The following is a 21,750-nucleotide window of genomic DNA, read 5'->3' on the forward strand; positions in this document are numbered from 1 at the left end:
CCCAACAAAGCGGGTCATCGCTCTCAGTTAACGTTTCCAGCATTACGCCCTTTACCCCGCCAGTACCTAGCCCGTACTCTCAGGACGTGCGCGCACGTTCTCGGAGGGGGCCAGGGGGGTGCGCGGGGTTCCCCCGGGCCCGCGCCGTCCACGCGGGCGGGCGCCAGGCGCCCCCGTGTACGGCCCCGTGGACCGCAGGGCGCTCGCACCCCCCGCCTGCCCGCGCCCGGCCCGCGCCCCCGCCCGGGCCCGTCCTCCGCCGTGGGAGCCCACGGGGGACAGGCCGCCTACGCGCGATGTGCACCCGCCGCGCTTCCGCGCCCGCAGAGTTGGAGAGAGAGTCCCTGCCTCCCTCAGCCCCTCTTCCCTGCTGGAGCCCAGGCTCCAGAGGAGGGAAGTGTGCGAAACTGCAACTGAGTGGCGTTGTTGCGCCGGCAGCGGAGGCTGTGTCCCCTGCACGCAGAGTGGGAGCGGAGCTGGGGAAGCAGCTGGAAAATGCCCAGAAATACTTTCACAGCGGTCAAGCCCGGAGATCCCTGACTCCCCTCCTTCCCTCCCCCGCCCCCGCCCCGCTAGCCCCATGGCCTGGCACCCCGCGTAGCCCGGCCCGCGGGCGCGGGGGTGTGAGTGTGTGCGAGTGTGCGAGAGAGTGTGTGTGCGTGTGTGTGTGTGTGTGTGTGCCGCACCTGCCGGGCGATGCCAGCGGCCGGGCTGCCCGCCGGGGCTGCGCCACGGCTCGCTCTCCCCGCCGCTGCCGCCGCCGGCGCCGGCCGCCGCCGCTGCCTGCGCTGGGCATGTCTCTGGGGCCGGCGGGGCCCCGGCTCCCTCCGCTCCTCGGCTTATGGACGGCGGCAGCGGCAGCAGCAGCGCTAGCAAGCAAGCGAGCAAGCAACCTGCACCAGGACTGCGCGGAGGAGTGGGAGCCCGCGATGCTTTGGCCTCAGTACTTTTCCTTAGCCTGTCTGGCTAACCAGGGCCATTGCTGCCGCCGCTGCTGCTGCTAGACACACAACACACACCAACATCAGGAGGGGGAAAAGTAAGGGAGAGAGGAGGAAAAAAAAAAAAAATCCCAGGAAGATGGCGCCCACCAAGCCAAGCTTTCAGCAGGATCCTTCCAGGCGAGAACGGTAACACTTTCTCTTTATTGAACCTGCAGCAGCAGCAGCCGCAGCAGCGCCGGGCCGGGCCGGGCCGCCGCCGCCGGGGGCCGGGGCTGGCTGCCATGCCGGGGTGGGGGGACCTGCCGCCGGCACCCGCTGCTCGCACAGCCGGGCACCGGGAGTTCCTCCTAGTGCGTACCGCCAGCTGCACGCACACACACAGACACGCACACACACAGACACGCACACACACAGACACGCACACACACACAGGGCGAGCCGCGCAGCAGCAGCCCCGCTCCGGCAGCCGCACCGCCGCGGCTTGCCGGAGCCGGTGCTTGGCGGGGCGCGTTGGCGAGCGGGCGTGTGTGTGTGTGTGTGTGTCTGTGTGTGTGCGCGCAGGCGGCAGGCCCCCCCGGGCGGCCCCAGCCGCTCGGCGGCCCGGGGGCGGCGGAGCGCCGCGCCAGGCCCGGCTTGCCGGGCGGAGGGGCCGGCCCCGCCGGTGCGGTTCAAGTGCGGCTAGGCCGGAGCGGGGGGGCCGCGCCGCCAGCTGCGCCCGCGGGGCTGCCCGGCCCGGCCCCCCCGCCCCGCCGCCGGGCGGGCCGCGGGTGCCGGCGCCCCCCGGGGTGGGCAGAGCGGAGCCGGTCCGCGGGCGGGCGGGGAGGCGGTGCGGCGGTGCGCGGGGCCCGGGGAGGGAGGCGGGGGCCGGGAGGCAGGGCGGGGGTCGCGCTACCCCCCGTTTGCTTCCCGGCCCGCCGCCTGCCCCATATACTTTTGTTGGGGGAGAGTGCTTGCTATTAATCTGCTCTGCTGGTGACACGAATTGCCCGTAGCGGATTTGTTCTAGTAAAGTGAATCTTTCTAGAAGTGACTGGTAGGAAACAAGAGTACAAGTTCATGTGATGTTACTTTGTGATTCTTACAAAAGTATTCAAAGCTCCATTGCTACACTGCGATGAGATGTATGCCCAGAAGGAGAGCAGCCAGAGGGTTTGGCGTGGGCTTTTTTCCTGCCCTCCCCCCTCCCCCCCCCCCCTTCAGCGTTACAAGTGAACTTGAGGGTAAGGGGTGAGGAAGGTTCCTGGTTAGTTGTAAAAATGGAAATTAACATTTAGACAGCTTTTAAAAGTAGCTGGTCATGTGTTATTCGGTTTCTATTTCACAGCACAAGTAAGTCTGAAAAATATTTAAACAAAAATAAAGTCTAGGGAATCAGGCTCATTTTAATCTTAATTTCAAACTTATATTTTTTAGTTTGATCAGCATTTCTAGTACAATTTCCAAAACCCACAGATTTTATCTAAATAGCTATGCCATTTTTCCTAAGGAAGCAGACTGCCCTGTATCAGAAAACCATACATTTCATATTCGCCACTGAAGTGTTAGTGCGGCTGTGTTAGATGCATTAGTATTAACTGTTGCATTTTGACAAGGCTATATTGATATGTAGCAGAATTTGGAGATACGTGTAATGGGAAAACAGTGCATCCTCAGAAGTCAATGACAACTTACAGATTTTCATCTTCAGCTAAAAATATTTTTTTAAAATCTCCATTTCAGTGGCTGCAAAGGCGTTTCTACTGTGTTAATAACACTTACAGCAGCAGGCTTTTTTCCTGCAGAGTTCTTTGTTGGAAAAACAATTTGTATCAATAACTCCTGTCCCCCCCAACACACAATTCCGCTGTCTTCTTTCTGAGAATGGTACTATATTAGTGCTAAGTGTATTTGCCAGGATAGCCTCAGTAATCTCTCCAGCAGAAGCATATTTGTGTGCCATTTTGGGAATTTCTCTGAGATAGGAATCTTGAAGATAGAATTAATTTCTAGGGGAAACTTCATAGCCTGTGCATGAGTGCTTTCTTTATCACCTGTCTCCATTTGGCATTCGGAGAAGGTAAATCAAAGTGCGCGATTTGTTATTCTGCTCCACTTGAGAGCTGAACTAAATAACACTTGGTCTGAAATTCTGATTGAAGTTGTAGGAGGATATACTGTATTTAATTTAATGCCCTTTAATAGCATCTTCTTGTTCAGCTCTGATGCTGTCATTTTAAAGGTTGGATCGGAGTAGTTTTTCCCTGTAGGGAGTGGGAGGAGTAATCATTTCAGGGGAAAAAGCAGTCTAAATTCCTAGAACACTAATAGCCGCAAACTTGGCCTAGTGTCCAAGCAGTTGTTTTTTGTCCTTAGGGTTCACTTTCTTATGACTCTTTACAATGCTCTGAACAGTTTAGGTATAAATATTACACGTAGAAGTTGATGACATTTTTTGTAGCAGAAATAACAGCAATCTGCTTGTTCTTTAAAAAAAGTTTTGGGGAAGATCGATCAATGCTTCAATAAACAGGCACTCATGTACATTTTATTAAAAGTTATGTAATGTGCTCCTGAAGTCTTGCATGTAACTGTTGATTTAAGCTGCCTTTGTACACATCCTTTCAGCTGTGTGCGCCAAGCTATTTGAAATACAGGCGCATATCAGTTACTTCAGGGTTTTTGCAGTCTCTTCTGAGTTACTACTTCAGTAAACTAGTTCTCAAGATTAAGAATCCTGTAAGTGAACTTTCTGTGCATTCTTTGTTTAGTCTTCACTTCCACAATATTTAGGTAGATTGTGTTATATTTTTACAAGCAAGAGGTTAGTGATTACAGAACAAATGTAAAAAGTAGTAGTCTCTGGTGCAACCAAGCACTTGAATTGTTTTGAAACTTTTTTCACCTCCTTAGGTTTTTTAAAGAAAGTTTGAAAAGTTACACACTTACATTTGTTTGATTTTCTTTTAAACTATGAGTGTTAGCAAATTTTACAGTTACAGTAGCAGTTTAGGGTTTTTCAATTGTGTGGATATATAACCAAGAAAATTAAATAGACAGAAGTGTCATGCATATGATATGCCAGCATTGATTTGTAAAGCGTATCATAATATCAGAGTGCTATTGGTTTAAAGTGAAAGAGAAAAAACCCCTTTATTTTGGCTTTTCTTTCTAGAGCATGAGCTTAAACATAGCAGTGATAAATGATGATATGCATTGTCTAACACTTGCTTTTATATAAATAGCTCCAGAAGATTGCTTAAATGATAATCGAAAATATGAAATAGGGTGGCCTTCATATCACAAGGCCAAGGGTCTACAAATGGAAAAACTGAAATAATGAAATATTTCCAAGGCAACAGACTGTCAACAAGAACAGTAATGCATGGGCATATCATAGAGCTACCAGAGAGGATATTAGATCTTATAGCTCTAGAGCCAGGAGTTATAATGACCTTTATTAAATAGAGCCCTCCCACATTACAACAATCTTTCCGATTTCTGATTTATGGATTAGCAGTCATGCTACTCTTCATAATTTGAAACATTCTCCCACCATATTTGATTTGCTGCATTTTTCTCCACTGGAATCATACATTATTTAGAGCTTACATGAGAGTATTGATCAACAAAAGTTATATTACATATTTTCAGTAACTAATGGGATTCTGAATAACAAGGTTTTGTCTGCAGCACTGTTTCTACATTCTTTATGGCACAACGGGTTTTTTTCTTACAAGTTATATCCAGTTAGCTTGTTTGGTACCAATTTTACGGCATTATATTCTAATGCTATGTTATAAATAAGTTATAGATAATTAGAGAGTTTTGTTAACAGATTAATACAGCACCCAGAACCATAGGTATTTTTAAGAGAATATCAGGATATATTGTCAACATCCGTCTGCTTTTATTAGCGTCTCACTTGAATTTCGGGGTCTAATATACTGGCAGTTTCAAATCACATTTGTTTGAAACTTGGCACACAAGTTGCCAGCCCAGATGGGAATTTTACTGTGAGAGTGATGTAAAACAGTTGTTGAAAACTGACATTCTAGGCATTAGTTTCATCAGCGTCCTTCGTAAAAAGTACAATGTTTAAATAAACGTTTGTTTCATAAAATGATGTTTATACAATACCCTCTTTATTGGAAAATGTATGCTAAGATAAGAATTTTGAATAACTGATACTGACCATGAAAACTTAACTGTTACCATTTTATTAACATTTTGGGATTGATTCTGCTGTCATTGAAGCCGTTTTACAAACGTGGCAGAATTTCATTTGATATCAATTAAGTAATTGGGTTTTTAGAATTTCATGTTATGAGGCCATTTCCTGAAATCTTACATTCAGTCAGTCCATCAGATTCATTTTATATTATTGTCACTAGTAGCTCTTGCAGGTGTAAAAGCACCTCATGTGAGATGAGATTTCAGCATTAGTCACGTTGTTTCAAAATGAATCAAGCGAACTTGTTCTGCAGGGTGTCAGCCTGGAAATTTGTTTTTATATTTTAAACATAAGATATTTTTAAGGTACATAGCCAAGACTTTGCATTTTCACCCCAGTCATTTGTTTCTTTGGTTTGTTTGTTTGTTTGTTTATGCTTAATGTTGGGCTTTTTTTTTTTTTTTTAAAGAAGCTGCCAAGGATTTATGGCCATGAGAGGAAATGTTTTGAAAATTCATTTCATAATAATAGCATTTTTTCAGAAGAGGCAATTTCTTTCTTTGTAATATTTATAAGGCTACTGCATGTTATCTTTAACATACAAAGTCCCATTAGTGCGAATGAGGTGCGTGGCTTTTTGTTTAATAGGACTTTGCATAATAAGGATAATTTGTAATAATATTGCAATTTGCTGCAGAAGAAGATGTGCCATAGTAAGAATATAATGGTTGCTGCCATGTCTTATATGACTAGAGCATTGTTCTGTGACTAGCTCGAGCAGTAGTTTTGCAATACACAAAGTCCTAGTCAAATGAATAGGACCGTTGTGCCATTTATTTGAACAAGACTTCGAGTAGTAAAAATATTCGTTACTTTTGTATGTTATAGTTGTATATTACACAGGACAAAGAAGGTATGGTAAGGGTAAGATAGTATTTGTGTCTGTAACTTGGCAGAACTGGACCCTGTCTTTGGGAGAATATTGGGTTCAAGTTGTACCTTAATCTATAAAAAAGTTCCAAATGAAATTATGCATATAATTATAGTGCAGAGAATCACAAGCAAGGATAAAAGTATTTTTACCATATAATTCAATAGGTGTGAATTTGTTCTCAGTGAGATCACAATGACAAACTTTAACGTACTTAGTGGGAGGAGGAGTGAACTTTGCATCTGTGTATTATTGTAAAATGCAAAAGTCTTGAGATTCTCAAGTGAAAATGGGGCAGTCCTCAAGGAGATTCTGATCTCCGCCTGCTGCAGCTAGATACTGAGAGTTATGCCAGCCCTTACCCGGCACACTGCGTGCAGGCGAAAGTCAGGCACATTAGAGAACAAGTGATATGTAAGCAAGAATTTGAAACGGATTACGGAAAGCAGAGTTTTGAAGATTTGTTACAGGCTATTTTCCCAGCCTTTCTTGTATGTTGCGTTTTGGACTTTCACTCTTCGGTCATATCTTGTCATTTGTCTGTTCTGGGGAACTTCTCACTGATGTCATACAATGTCTGAAGACGACTTTAGTATTAATACTGAGTATTTCTGTAGATATGTTTCTTTATGTAGCTTAGTGTGCTTTGAAAGGTCTGTAAACACTATTCTACACATTTTACTGATGAGATAGTTACGCACAAAACGTTTTTGAGAACTAGCAGAAGTGGCAGAAGATGTCAATGTTAGCACTAGGAATAAAATTCCAGCCCCCATTTTGACTGTGTGTTCAAAGATTACACTGCCTTCGTTAGAGGGATTTACATTTCTTTTACAGGCAAAACCTCCACTGAAATAAAGTGCTTTCAGAGAATGGCTTGATTGCAATTTAAAATTAGCTGTTAGCTTGATATATAATAGAAGTTCAATACTTAGTTAAATAATTTAAGTGGAAAAGTACTGTTCCATTACCTGCAGGCATGTTAGGTTTACATATGTATATAGTGAATTTACAGGATATAGTCTGAATAATATGTATGTATGTAATCTACAATAATGTCCCTGGGGCTTGGATTTTCTGAAGAGCCTATTGGATTTAGGCATCCAACACATACTGCATTTCAGTGAAATATGGGCACCTAAATCCTATAAGCTTCTTTTAAAATACTTGCCTGGGAATTTTGTCTCCAACAGGAATTTAGAACAGGCTTCAGTACACATTACATTGTTTTAAACTGAATTTTATTGAGTAATGAATAGTCTTTGAACAGTCATTTTGGATTAAATCCTAAAGGGTTATAGTTTTGGTTAAATTTAGGTACAGAACTGATACATTTATATTATGATGGGGGGATTTTTTTCCCTCTTGCTTACGTGTCATGTTTGAAAGTTATGTGCAAATTCACATTTACGATCAGTTTACTCACAGCCTAGGTTTATGAGTTAGGTGGCTCAGAATTGTCCTGCCAAAGCTGTAATTCATTTAGCAAAAGTATAACATACCAAATTTTAGAAGAATGCTTGGTAGAAAGCTGTTTTTTTCTTAGAGATGATGGGAGGCAGAATTTGTTACTTTGTGGGAAAAAAATGTAAGTGGGCAGTCTTCACAGGTCAAGGTTGAGGTCAATAGAAAGAAACTGAGTGACTGAATCTGTACAGTGCTGGCAGCAGGATTAAAAAAGGAAAAAAGTCTTAAAAGAGAGAATAGCTGCCAGTGGTACTTATCCTTCAACCTTCTCAGCTGCAAAAAAAGTAGCCGATTTTATTTGTCTGACTATAGTTAGATGTAGGATTGGCATGTTTGCTTCACCTTTGCATAAATTACTGACAGTATGGACAGGAGGTTCTCAGAAAAAACTGCATTGTAAAAAAACAAAACTGTTTTCTCTTGGTAAGTAACAAACAGAAGATGAACATAAAAAGAGAAACAAATGCTTTGGGCTAATTTATTTATTCATTCTTTCTGAGTTGCTGTTCAGTTTTACAACAAAACTTGCATTTCTTGTGGAAAATCAAAAGTACAGTAATTTTTTTCAACGGCTGAATGAGCTAGATAAATGGTACTCAAGTAGCAGTGTTTGAAGGATCCAAGTAGTTTACTAAAGTATCTTAATTAATTGGATGTTCACTTTAATAGTGATGTTTCCTGTTTGTAGGCAGTGCTCTGTAACAGGAATATATATTTGATACGTAAATGATATATATGATTTCAGAAGACCCATTTTATTTTTACTAAAAAACTGTTTTGGATCAACAAACAACAAGAAATAAATGGAGGTGACAGAAAATACAGACTTCAGATGAGAAGCATGTTAGAAAAGATACAGCAGATTCCAGATCTTTCAAACATATATGCAGTTCCTTTTATCAGTCACTCTACTTACACTCAAATTTCGAAACTAAGAGGTGCCGTCTTTCCTTTTATTCCTTTGTTAACAGGAAGAAAAATGCTTCTCTGCAGAATTGCGATTTGGAAACACTTATGCCATGCTTTTTGAGGGCAGTTTTTCAAATTTTGTTTTTGTATCACTTCCCAGGACCAGAATAGGAGACCGCAGGATGTAGCAAACACTGCAAATCCCCTCTTCTTCCCCAAAAAATTATTTGACATACTGGATGTGCATCTTTAGGAACATCCAGTATTTAGATTCTGGATTTAGGAATCCTTTCAGAGTGATGATTTTTTTTTTTTATTGTTTCTTAATGGTTTTGTGATACTACTGCAAAAAAGTATTTAAGTCTTATTCATGACTTATTTTTTTCTTGTGGCAATTATCATACATTACAATATTTGTTCAGTTCAAATAGGAACAAAACCCAAAATGATTAAGGGAAAAAGTGTCTTTTAACTGACAGAGAATGGCAGAATATTCCACCTGAAAAGCAAAATTAGAATTCTTCTATATTTATTCTGCTTGTTACTAATTGTGAGGAAAACTTCAAAAGATTTTCCACTGACTTGTATACATGTATACTGCAAAGTGTAGCCATATGTTATATGTTAGATAGACACAGTATATGTATTTGCTTGAAAGGAAATAATGCTAGTTGATTGTCTTCAGCAAGTTACAAATGTCTTACTTTAGAAAAAGTTAAATGTAAATACTTGCATTGGAATGGTGATTTTTTTTCCTCTAATGCTGTGAGGGAAAAGTAGGCTCATCCTTTTTTTTGCACATTTTTATTGTTCTGTGTAAATGTAATTTGTTAATCCTGTGAAATTTGTCATAGATAAATTTGCTTGGATTATCTTGTCACCACCGTATCTGCATTCTTTTGTTCATTGCTTATTCATAATTTAACAGTCTGGCAGTGAGCCTTTTTGGGATGCTCACAAAAGATATATGACCTCTACCAGCTGCTACTATAACCTGCAGAATGCACAGCAAGACATTAGAAACGTGAGGATTCCTCTACTGATTAAAGTGCTCTTCATTTAAACAGTCTGTTCATAAGAATCTCAGGAATCTTTGTGGATAGCAGTTTTGATTTTTTTTCTCACAAAATTAGTTCTAACATTTTTTTTTTCCCCGAGTGGGAAAACTAACATTGAATCTTAAGATGGTGGTGCTTTGCTTTCAGATGGACTAATGGAAATTAAATCCCTCATTATATATGCATATGTATACATAAATGTGCATGTGCATATACACATTTGCATATATCTCTACCTATCTCTACCTATGCACATATATATATGTGTTTCCTGCAATTTTACAGTGGGACAAATTAGTACCCATGTGTGTTATTTTAAAACTAACTCTTCTGGTAGGATATTTTTCAGCACGTATTATTATCCAGTACTAATTTACAGAAGAGTTATCTGATTTAACCCTGCTTTAGCCCCAGCATCTTACAGATTGTATTGTGTAAATAGTCGATATTATACAGTACACGAAAGACATTAAATAGAATGTTACTTGAAGTGTAACAACATTTTAGATTTTCATTATTCTCCCGACTCAGTTTAGCATATAAATTTTTTCCCCTTTTTACTTTTTTTTCTTCTTATCTGCAGATCAGCTTGTGAGTAATGGCTAGTTTTTACCTCCCCTTTGTGCTGGCACATGATTATAGTTCAAAATAATTCATTGCTAATCCATGCAGTATTGGTTCATCTCCATCACTCTGTTTTGTGATTAGAGCCTCGGGCCTGTAAGAACATCCTTCTGCACAGTTTTCTATCCTGATTTTCTTTGACTGCAGCCCATATTTTAAATAGTTCTGTCATTACTGCTCACCTACCAGTCCTTTTGCATTTTTCAAAAATGTATCAATTACAAGAAATTAATATTTTGGTGGGGTTATTTTTCAAGGGTTTATGAAAAATACTTGTTTTCCACTGCAGTAAGTCTCCAGCAGGGGTGTATATAGGTCTTGGTTCATCTCAGCCGATGATGGAAATCTGACTTGAGTTTCTCATTTTTCCTTAGCAGTCTGAATTTCCTGTGTACTTATTTACATTAGGTGCCTCAAGAAGTCCAGGATCTTAAAAAGAAACACCATGTCTTTTTGAAACAGACTATAGTAGAATAGTAATTACAGTCTTGTCATTTTTAACACAACATTTCAAACAGAGCTGGTGTAAAATAAAGCTGACGGAGGAACTTTTAAAATATATAGGGCCTGATCCTACTATGATCACTCTGGTTGAAGTCACTGTTTATTGGGTCAGATATGAATTGATATGGTGTTAGAGCTGGGCTTATATGATATAATGATATCATACCTTGATCAGATTTAAATGTAATATTTCCAGATTATGAAGCAAATCCATCATTTTATTTCACATCAAATAATGCTAGTTTTATGAGAAGGTCATCTAAAAGATTTTCAAGACTTCGTTTCAGCATTGAGTAGTCCTGTGTTCCTTTTAATAATTACTTTCATCTCATTGTAGCCGTGTGTTTGAAAGTGTAGGTCAATAAGGATGATCGCATTCAGAATTTCATGATCTGTGTAGTGGAACAAATTGAAAGCAAAGCCTGTATCAATCACTGTGAAGGGAGGGTTAATTGTTACTGCTTCTCAAGCCTCTGGACAGATAAACCAGTAATGAAATACTTATTGCTCTGATATGTGAATGGTTAAGGATGAAACAATGGAAACAGGAGCAGTCTTCAAAGATAACCAAAAAAAGCAATGAAAAAAGAATAATCTGGACTAAAGTAAGATACCGTATGTGCTGTGTATTAACATTTTAAAAGTAATTTTTTTCCATCTAATATAGCCTTCTAGTAATGATGTAAAACAGCAGAATATATTAGGTTTCTAAAGTGAATATAAAATATGAATTTAAAAGCTTTTATTATGCAAACAATTTAAAATGGTTTACATGAAGTCTGGACCTTAGGTAAAAGTAACATTTCTAGCATTAAGTGTTTTCTTTTCTTTTCTTTTCTTTTCTTTTCTTTGTTTTTCATTTGTGGTACTGTTAAGTGTGGTGGGTTTTTTTCTTTCTTTAAAAGCACAGCTGTATTTACTAAATCGAGTATGTTTTGTTTTCTTGTGAAGTCGTTTTAAAGCATTTTGTCTACAGCCAACCAGGACTCTGACGGAGTGTTTAAAGCTAGAAGCAGAAAAATAAATGTGAGTGCAAAAACAAATTATGATATTACAGTAAACATTTAACTATTTCTAGAATGTGAACTTAACATTTGAAACATCTGTTAGTTACTTATATGTTGAAATATATGCAAAAATATTTAGCCAAATTGAAGTCTTAGGCCCATGACAATCATCTCAACACAGTGGGTAGTTCTGAAAATTAATGAGAATGATAATACTGTAAAGACTGTTCCAGAGTTTGCCCAAATTCATTATCTAAGACTCTTGTTAAGAACATCTCAAAGAATTTTAACCAGGAAAATATATTAATGGTTCAAAAGCATTTTTCAAAACGGTGATTTATAAAAGTATAATGGAATTATATATGCAAGTGCTATAGTTAGAAACACAAATAACACAGGAGCAGCACATTATGAAGGAACATTTTCCAGTAGCTAGGGTACTTGGCTTTGATTTTGTCCATAGGGGTCAAGCTTTCCTTATCGGTTTATATTTTGGGACGGAGGAAATGAAAAAGTGAAGGCAACTTACAAAAAAATATATTTTTGACTCTTTGTTAGTTACTTAATGAGGCCTATAGCTGCTTAAAAGCTAAGTAAAGTAATTAATAATTTTAGAACTGGTGTAAACGTCTTTTAGACAATCAAAAAGCACTTTTAGGAGGAAGGGTGATGAGACACATCTTTAGATTTCTCTTCAGAATGTTAAGAATTTCCTGTTGCCTGTTTCCTGATGGGATTGACGCAGCTGTGTATCATATGGAATGAAAGAGGAACCGAGTGCCTGACTTTGTTTTATGCAAGTCTTTATTTAAGAAAATGTATGTGTTGATTTTGCCCTTTTTTTTACCCGATCACTGATATGAATGCTATACACAAAATTATCCAAGTGGGAGCTAATTATAATTAATTTATCTATTTTCTAAGGGACAGAAAATTTTAATAACTAAAGTGTATTAGTTAAGAATTTTTTTTCTCTTTCTTTTTTTTTTTCTGTGTGCAATGAAAAAGAAAGCAGAATGCTTGGAAGATCACTATGTCATTTCCATTTGTATTTTCAGAAGTCATTGATATATAGAAGCGTGTATGAGTATGTGTGTGTGCATGTGTAATCGTTGGAAAACAAATCAGTTTATAGAGTTTCTTACTCATTTTGGCTGTTGTGCAATCTGTAGCAGATCTACAAAACAGTTTTCATGGAAGATGTGAATGCAAATTAGAGAGGAATGGGAGGATTCAAAATAATTTTTAAACAGTAATTTTGATCTAGACTGTCCCACTTCATGGACAGATTCTCTGAAGAGAATTCAGGATGGGAAACTGTATTAATTAAATTTTTCAGTAATTTCTTTCTATGGTGAGAGAAAGCTTAGTGGAAGGTGGCTAACCTGGTTAACTGGTCTGGGAACGGGTGAGGAAAAGGAGATGCAGATCCGTAGCAGTGGGGCGACCCTTCCACTTGTAGCCCAGTTCCTGGTAGAGTCAGGAGCTGTCTCGCATAAAGTTGTGTAATACAACTATAGCTCAGAAGGCTGTATAAGGCAAATTCATTTGCTATACAGAAAGCTCTGGGCATTGCAATCACATGAGTAAAGCAGCTTCTTAGCATCATACTATAGCCCTATGCTACGAAAGCAGAAGCAAACACAGATGCAGAGTGCATTGCAGTGATGGGCAGTAGTGCTAAGGGCACGTTAAAAGGCAGAGCAGAGGCATATGCAACTAAGTGGGGTGATCCCATTGGGTTGCTTCTGAGACTGCCTCTCCATGCAAGATGCACTTCTAAATCATTGTGTGAATTGCACTTTAAATCTTAAGTTTTGATCCTGTCAACCTGTCAATCAGCTGTGAAAACAGTTGACCATGTTCCTGTTCTTTTTGCCCTGTGACTTCTTGGCAAATGTCCTCTTTCTGCTGGATACTTTGATCACTTCTTCAGTGCATCCTTTGGAGGATCTTTCTCATTCATTATGCAGCTTTGTGTGGGAGTTCTGCAACGTGTTGTCTCTCAGCCGCCCCCTTTTTTTTCCTCATTCTGCTCTTCATCTTTGCATAATCTTATGTGGAAACAATTCAAGTATTATTTCTTTGCAGATGATTCATGGGCTCATGGTATTTCTCTCTCAATGAAAATGTAGTCTTGATTCTCTGTAATCTCCTCCTTTATTGTCTAACTTAGACTCCCTTAGTCATAACAGATCTCCTAGAGTTCTTTCCAAGCCCTCCATCTACTTTTTGGGATAACACTGCCATATTGCCTGTTAGGACAGGTCCGTAATTTGGCAATTTCACTGATACAGACCTCTCCCTCATAGCTTAGCAATTAAAAAGGCAAGGAGAGTATTTGGTATTAGTAGGAAAGAAATAGAAAACCAAACAGAAAACATGAACTTTGATATAATTATGCCAATCCATAAATCCACCGTGTGTGCAGTCTATGTATTGTGTGTACTTTTGTTATAATTTCAAAAAGATACTGTAGTTTGAGAGAAGGGCGTGAAGGCTGATGAGATATATGGAAGGAGTTTTGTCAGAGGAAAAGTTAAAAATACTTCATCTTGGAAAAGAGATGACTGAGAGGAATCAGCTATAACATGCAAGGCCTCAAGAAGGCAATCAGGGAACAATTATTCATTAACTAATATTATGAGAACAAGGAAACATCCTGTGTAATTCTCAGGAAACAGTTTTAAAGCATTTAACGTAAGTTTTTTAGTTCTTGTTGTTTTGGGGGCTTTTTTGTGTGCTCCCCCTCTCCCCCCCCAACATAACATGCAATTGAGTAGTTGAATTCCTTGCCAAAGGGTGTTTTAGAGGTCAAAATATGAACAGGTTCAAAAATGGATCAGGCATTACTCTGTTATGTCTCTGAGGAGGTATTAAACGTGGCAGTGATGATGCAACTGAACTTCAGGAAGTTTTTACACAGCTGACTGCTGGATGCTGACATGGGATATCATGGAAAGGAACTCTCTGTGCTATATGTTTTTTTACTGACCTAGTATAATTTTTGTTGTTGAGTTCTTTGCATTCAGACTACATCTAAGTCTTGCAGGCTTTTTCTGCCTAACATCCCTGCTGTATGTGCTTTCCTGCCTACTCTTCAGTTAAATGCTCATCCTCACTACCATTGAGGATTATTCTTTCTCCAGTCATATCTGTCCAGAATCCTCTTACAGAGATCATTTTTGGAGTGACAGACTGTCACTCTGACCATGTCTTTTTATATCCCGACTGGCCTCCCTTCTCTGGTGCATGAAATATTAGTAACTTGCCCGAAGTTCAAAACCTTCTTCACCCATCTGTGTCTTACCGTTTCTCTTTGCCAAGGTTCTCCTTCAAGTTGTAAGACCAGCCCTGTCACCCATTTGCTGTATTTGCAAACACACATTTGTTTGATACCTTACGCTTGGACTAGTACTCCTTCGTAACCTCATCTTCTGAGTTCATCTCTCTTCCCAAGATGATTGTTACCTGATTGTTACCTGAAATGCCTACAAAACCGTGACACCATCAAGCTACTTCTAACAAGATATCACTTCTTGTGATGCTAGCTGCTGTTGCCTTATTGCTTCTAAATAGTTTCCTGTCTGTTATCTGATACTTGCACTGTAAGATTTTGGGGGCTAGGGACAGGGTTTTTGTCCTTTGTCACTTGGTTACCTAGTGGACGTGTTAGTACTACAGTTACTGCTGCTAATCTGAATATTTTTGTCAATAAAAAAAATATTTCATTTATTACCGATCTTTACTTTTCTGTGTGCTTGCTGATCTGGGATACTGAGTGCCTGTCTAAGAGGAAGTGATGTCTTTTAAGTGGGTTGGGGTGTGAAAAGCTTCTATGAATTTCAGAGGAGGCGGGACAAATTAATGGCTGAGAAATCCACTGAATGTTACTAAATACATATCTATCTGAGGAAGTGCCTGCACTCGAAGTGATGGGAGACTGTGGGTGCGTATCATATATGCTGTCACTGTTTTTATGTTGTTCCTTGCACCTGCCTTTGGGGATTGTTGGAGATGGGATAAAGGAAACAATGGTCTGACCCAGCATGCCTTTTCTTACGTTGTTCTGTAGGATGTTTCTGGAAGCTGTAGCAAGTCTCTTTGGTGATTCTCTCTCTTAGAAAACTGTTGGAGAAAATGGCCTCAGCTAAGTAGTTTTGGCTAGTATTATTTTCAGCACATTTCATGAATGGATATGAGATGTGTCACAGCTTAATTACACTGCTCCATAATGTATTTTTGTCTCATGTTGATATGACTAAGAAAGACCTTATTGGGACTGTATGGACAAGGCGTCATACCATATGATGCCTTGAAAAAAAAAAAAGAAGAGTCCCTGCTTTGAAGAGTTCATAATTTTAATTGCTGTTTATTTTTCATTTGTTGGAAAGGGTTTTCTGTAACGTAGTAGTTAATTTTACACTCATATTTGAAGTTTGATTTTTTTACCATCAATCAAAGTGCATATTAAACAGGGTGAATTCAGTAAAATTAAATGCTTGGATATTATTTTGCTTGGTGAAACCCCAATGGCATAAAATTAATTGCGGTGATGACTTGAACACTGCAATGAACACGTGTGAATGTCCATGTGTATTATACTTTTAAACTGGGATGCAATCTATTTTATACATGTTAACAGTAAACAAAACCAACAAGTAGTGATATGGACATTAGTTTAAAGGGCATATATTCGAAGTATATATTGATAACTTTTGTCAAAGGTATGTAATATCAGTCCCTGTATAATTCCTGTATTTGTGTCATTTTTGGAGAAAGAACTGATTCATAATAACTGTTTTCATAAATATGTAAGTTTGCATACTAGCAGAGATAGGTTATCATGTGTGTAAATTTAATTAATTATATACAGAAGTATTTGAAGTCACATTTTGCTGTTATATCAGTGTAGACTTGGCACTATTAGAAAGGCTTCAGATTTATTGAGGTAGCAGCAGGTATACAGTTTGCACTTCGTAAGTTCCTCTAGCTTGAAATAATTCCTCTCATGTTGATTTGTTTAAGGAAGGGGAGGGGAAAAAGAAATTGATTGTGGAATGCTGTTCATCAGAAGGTTGATATCCATACCTGATTGTCTGACGAAGATCTGATAAGCAGAATCAGGAGGAGAGATTTGCAGAGTTCCATGAGAAGAAATTGAAACTCGGATGGCCACATTTCCTAGGACCTTGAGAGGGAAAATGGTGCTGGTGTTGTAGAAGAACATTGTACTAACATCACTGTGTAGACTTCTGAATGAGCAAATACAACTGAGAAGCCTAAAGGAGTGTTTTGGAAGGAGAGTGAAAGGAAGCTTGATTTGTTCCACAGCATATTTGGAAGAGGAGGAAACACCCTGATTTATTTTCAGGTTTGAATGTGTATCACAGTCTTGAACAGGGCCTGGGTTTACCATATGATGTCATGAGAGGCTTAGGCTATGACTTGCTTCAAATCACAAAATAGCTGAGGCTGGCAGGGACCTCTAGTCGAATCCCCCCTGCTGAAGCTGGGTCAGCTAGAGCAGGTTGTCCAGAACTGTGTCCAGTTAGGTTTTGAGTATCTCCATGGATGGAGATTCCACAACATCCCTGACCAGCTTGTAGTGTTTGACCACTTCATGACAAAAAAGTTTTCCTAATATTTAATTGGAGGTTCCTGTGTTCCAGGTTGTGTCTTTGCCTCTTGTCCTACAGCTGCACACCTCTGCGAAGGGTCTGGCTCCATCTGCTTTGTAACATTCCACTAGATAGCTGTAGACAGAAATGAGAGCTCTCTTTCACCTGCTGTTCTTAGGGCTGAACAAGCCCTGTTCTCTCAGCCTCTCCTGGTGCATTATGTAGTGCAGTCCTCTATGTATCTTGGTGGCTTTCTGCAGTGGCTTGCTCCAGTATGTCCCTGTATTTCTTGTACTGGAGAGCCCCAAACTCGACTCAGTACTCCTGATGCAATCTTACAAGTGTTGGAAAGAGGGGGGCACCTGCTGCATACAGTCTAGTTAATATAGCTCAGTATGCAGTTGGCCTTCTTCGCTGCAAGGCTGCACACTGATAAAGTCCACCACAGTCCTGAGATCTGAGGTTTCTTGTCGAGTAGACCAACTCTAAAATTGTAGAGCCTTCCAATAGGAAACACTAATTTTATGGATGTTAGTGGAATATAGTCAATTTGAATATGAACTTTGCAAGAAAAATGTTAAGGGCAGGTCAGTAACAGCAGTGATTTTTGGTGGCTGAACAAACCCTGATTAAAGGATACACCACAGCAGATGGTTGATCTTCAGTTGTGATCAAGTTTGTTATACGTGACACTGAATATTGTGATTCAGAAATTGTATATTGAATTTAAGGGATAGAAATTCACCTGCAATGAAACAGTGGGAGTCAACATCTAGGACAGAAAGATTGAATCAGATTATTTTAAAATGTTGGGGATCATAATAGATACTAAGATTATGGCTGTAGCACAGTCCATAGGTAATGAGCATCAGTTATTTTCTAGAGGGAAAAAATCCCAGGAAGTTACTAATCAGGAGTCTTGTTTTATATCCAAAATGATGCAAAACTATTTGGGAACTGTGGAATTCTGTTTGTTCTTCTTATACTTAACATTGTGGACAGGATTAATCAGAAATGGAAGCATGCTACAGACATTCATTATCAATGGTTCAGGCTGAAATAAGTGTCTGCATTTTTTTTTTAATTGCTCATAAGCTGTGCCTTGAGCATCAATAGGTCTCCTGCCACTTGAGATTTTATTTATATTTACTACATGTATATTCCTAGGTGTTCTGGAAGAAACCAAGGAATTCAGTTGTATATTGCAGGTGATAGATAATTTGACGTAAGTGAGAATTTCTCAGAGGTCCACTGACACTGGATCTTGGTAAAGGAGATGCTGGAAATGGACAATTAACAGAAGGAAGTTTCACTTCCGTAAGAAGTGGGTACATGAGAAAACTGCAAATAACTTAAAAACTCATGAAAGTTGCAGCTAGTGACATTTGGGTTAGCTATGTCTGATGTGACTCTTAAGAGATACGCGATGCTTCAAGAATGTAAAAAATAGGATTAAATATTAAAATTTCCCTTCATGGTGCAGGAGTGTTTTACATCACGTTGGCAGTACAGAAATGTGCAAAATAAAGTGGAGTGGATGAGTAATTTTTAACAACTGCTTCTGGACATTAAAAAAGAGCTCCTGTGAACATCCAGCACTCCAAAGCCTGATTTTTCAACCAGCGTTGCAGCTCATGTTGATGCCCGTTATTGACCTGGAAACAGTATTATTACAGGAAAAGAAATCCTTGTTCTGTGGGAGCAGCAAGCTTCTGAAGAAATGCTTACTGCTTAAATGGGCAGCATAGAGTCTCAAACATTATTTATAAGGGGAGCATTTTGTTCTTGAAGTGTATCATAAAGGATTACACTGGCTGCAGAACATGAAAGACCACTACTCATATAATTAGGCAGTGTTTTACTCTGCAGTCATATGATTTCACTTTTCAGCCTAAAACATGTTATAACACTTGCTTGCATGTCTGGTGCTTGTTTCTGTCCTTAGAGTTGAAGCACTGTGCTTGTGTGTGGGAGGACAGAGGGCTGAAAAGAAAGAAAGAAATTCTCAGGGCAAGCTGACCTTGGTGAATAAGGAAATGTCTTCATGAAGAAGAGACAGTGTTTACTAAGGGACCGGACTTCTTAATTTGTGGAGCAGAGGATCTCAAATGGAATCCCTGAGGTGAAGAGTTACCTTCTTCTAAGTAAAAGTATTACGGAGTATTACAGAGTTGTCCAGAGCTGCACAGCTTTTTGTAGAAGGACCAGATCAGATGTACTGAAAATTTATTCCTGTAACCTGATGGCTGGATTGAGGATAGAAAGGGAAGGTCTTTTGATCTGCAGAAGGGAAGAAAGGAATCTTAGTCAGTGGGGCTAGCATTTTGTCTGGAAAGCTTTTTAGCCTCTGGGTGGAATTATTCAGGGCTGTATATGGTGTGGACACTTCTTGCTTCTCCTCTTGATCCCATGAGCAAAATATATCCAGTGTATCATGACAAAGGCATATCTGCCCATGCAGTGAGAGTGCACATGCACTTCAGGTCAAAGCTCAGAGGCTGTGTGCCTATCTCTTTATGTGACAAGATGGGGCACATTAAGTGACCAGTGTGGGGGTCTACTTATTGCTCTCCCTGTTTGTAAGAAACCCAAGACATGGACAAGGACAAGGTTGTAGGTCAGTTGAATGATTTGGTGAACTTGATTGCTGTCCAAATATTGGATACTCTAAGCTCTCTTAATGAAGGTGAAGGCAGGAAGCAAGATTGGACTTACTACGTTTTATCACAAAAGTATTCATTTGTAAAAAAATGGAGTCCAGGATTTGTAAAGTACTGCCTCTTTCTCCATCAAAGCAGTTGGACGGAAGAAGGTGGGGGTGGCTGACCAGGAGTTACTCTAGGAAGCAGGAGCAGGACAGAGTGCAAACGGGAGACCAGGCCTTGAACACTCATTGATGTCCAGCAGTTGGTGGTTTATAGATGATACTTTTCACTTTGGAAGGTAAAATATACTATAATCAAAAGCTGTAATAAGCACCTTTAAAAAGAAAAGAAAATTGGTATGCTTTCATGCTTTTTATGATTTCATGCTTTTCGTGACTTCTAAATTGGAGGGAGAAACCTGAGCTCTCTTACAGTCAGACATTACAGGCCCAGCTCCCTGTTTGGAAATAGAAGCGTATCGTGCAGGGCAGCATGCGATATAGTACTAGTTTTATTTCATTTGTAAAATTATTTCACAACAGAGTGAACTGAAATGATAATGCAGTTTCACCTATGTAGATACCTTGTCTGAAAAGGTATTTTTAATTGATTTCCTTAGTCAAATACTAGCGATGGTGAAGTCAATGGCAATATTCCCATTGACCACAATAGAATCAGATTTTATCCTTCTCTCACTGATAAACTTGGAACCATTGGACAGAGGAGGTAGGCTTAATTTAATAATAATAATAATAATAATCATCAGACATACTCTGAGTTGTTGATCTTTGCACTTCCTATTGGAAACTATGACATGGTAGCTGCAGGCAATGGCACAGAGCTCATTAAACTGAGGCCTTCTTTAACAAAAGAATAGGTGTTTTAAAAAATCGTGGTACGGATTTAAAGAACACTGAAACTGTTTTATAGTATTTAAAATATGTGGAAACTATCAAGCTGCTGGAAACTTTCTGCAAGAAACAATAGAGTCATCATTAAAATGGCACTGCACAAACCACTTAATAAAGTGGTAATAAGACATTAAAAAGTGTGCCTTGTAATAATACCTGAGATACACCTCTCTTAATGAGATTGTTTTAAGATCAAATATTGACAGATACGTTTTTAACAGTGTTTGAAATTATGTCAAACTTGAAATTTATTGTCTCTGGAGAGCTCTTAAAAACTTTTTTTCTAGCAAACTCTTTGTTAGTATAAAGTAATGGATTTTGAGAGATTAAATTTGAGTATTTAATCAAGAGAAAATCTCATTTTTGCATACGGCCAGCAGCTTTAAAACCATAGAATTTTGAATGCTTAGAATTGACTTTTTACCTCTATGGTGTGATTCAGTAAAAAAAGTAATTGTCACTGTACATTTTAGCACATCAGATTTTTTAAGATAGTGTCATCAGCTGCTTTGCTGACACATGTAAGGTGTTAATTTATTTTATTTATTTGAATTCTTATTGAACTATGGATCATTATTTGTCCATAAAGATAGCAAAACAATTAATCAAGAAAATGTAGTTCTGAAATAACATAGAGTTAACTTTTGGTAAAGTAATACCACTTGTGTAGAACTGAGCTAGAAAAGTAATGATAAAAAGATAAAATTATCACTATTGATCAATAAGAATCTATAAAAAATAGTTCACTGGCTACCTCTTTACAAAGTAAAGGTGATGAAATTTATGAAGCAGACTGAAGTTCTACATTTAGGAAAATATGGCTATAACATACATAAACAAATCCTGTCAATTGTTTTGTGTTTAGTGTGAAGTTTTTCATTTCTCAAAAAACTTGCAACTCAGATACATATTCAGGTTTTCTGGTTAAGACTAAATAAGTTACGATGGATAAATAAATATATATATTATACATACTAAA

General features: G+C 39.3%; 1 protein-coding gene across 5 annotated transcripts in view; it reads left to right on the forward strand.

Annotated features, from left to right (window-relative positions):
- Window positions 1-21,750, forward strand: part of NPAS3 (neuronal PAS domain protein 3) — a 639,348-nt gene that overhangs the window by 2,896 nt on the left and 614,702 nt on the right. For 3 of the 5 annotated variants that reach the window (XM_076345011.1, XM_076345014.1, XM_076345012.1), the window contains exon 1: window positions 822-1,130. The exons of the other annotated variants lie outside the window; for them this stretch is intronic. In XM_076345011.1, the coding sequence (XP_076201126.1) occupies window positions 1,081-1,130 (50 nt within the window). In that variant the 5' untranslated portion in view covers window positions 822-1,080. Of the gene's footprint in view, window positions 1-821; window positions 1,131-21,750 lie in introns of those variants that run through there. 5 annotated transcript variants of the gene reach the window in all.

The sequence above is a fragment of the Aptenodytes patagonicus genome, chromosome 7 (assembly GCF_965638725.1).
Source record: "Aptenodytes patagonicus chromosome 7, bAptPat1.pri.cur, whole genome shotgun sequence".
In the NCBI taxonomy this organism is placed as follows: domain Eukaryota; kingdom Metazoa; phylum Chordata; class Aves; order Sphenisciformes; family Spheniscidae; genus Aptenodytes; species Aptenodytes patagonicus.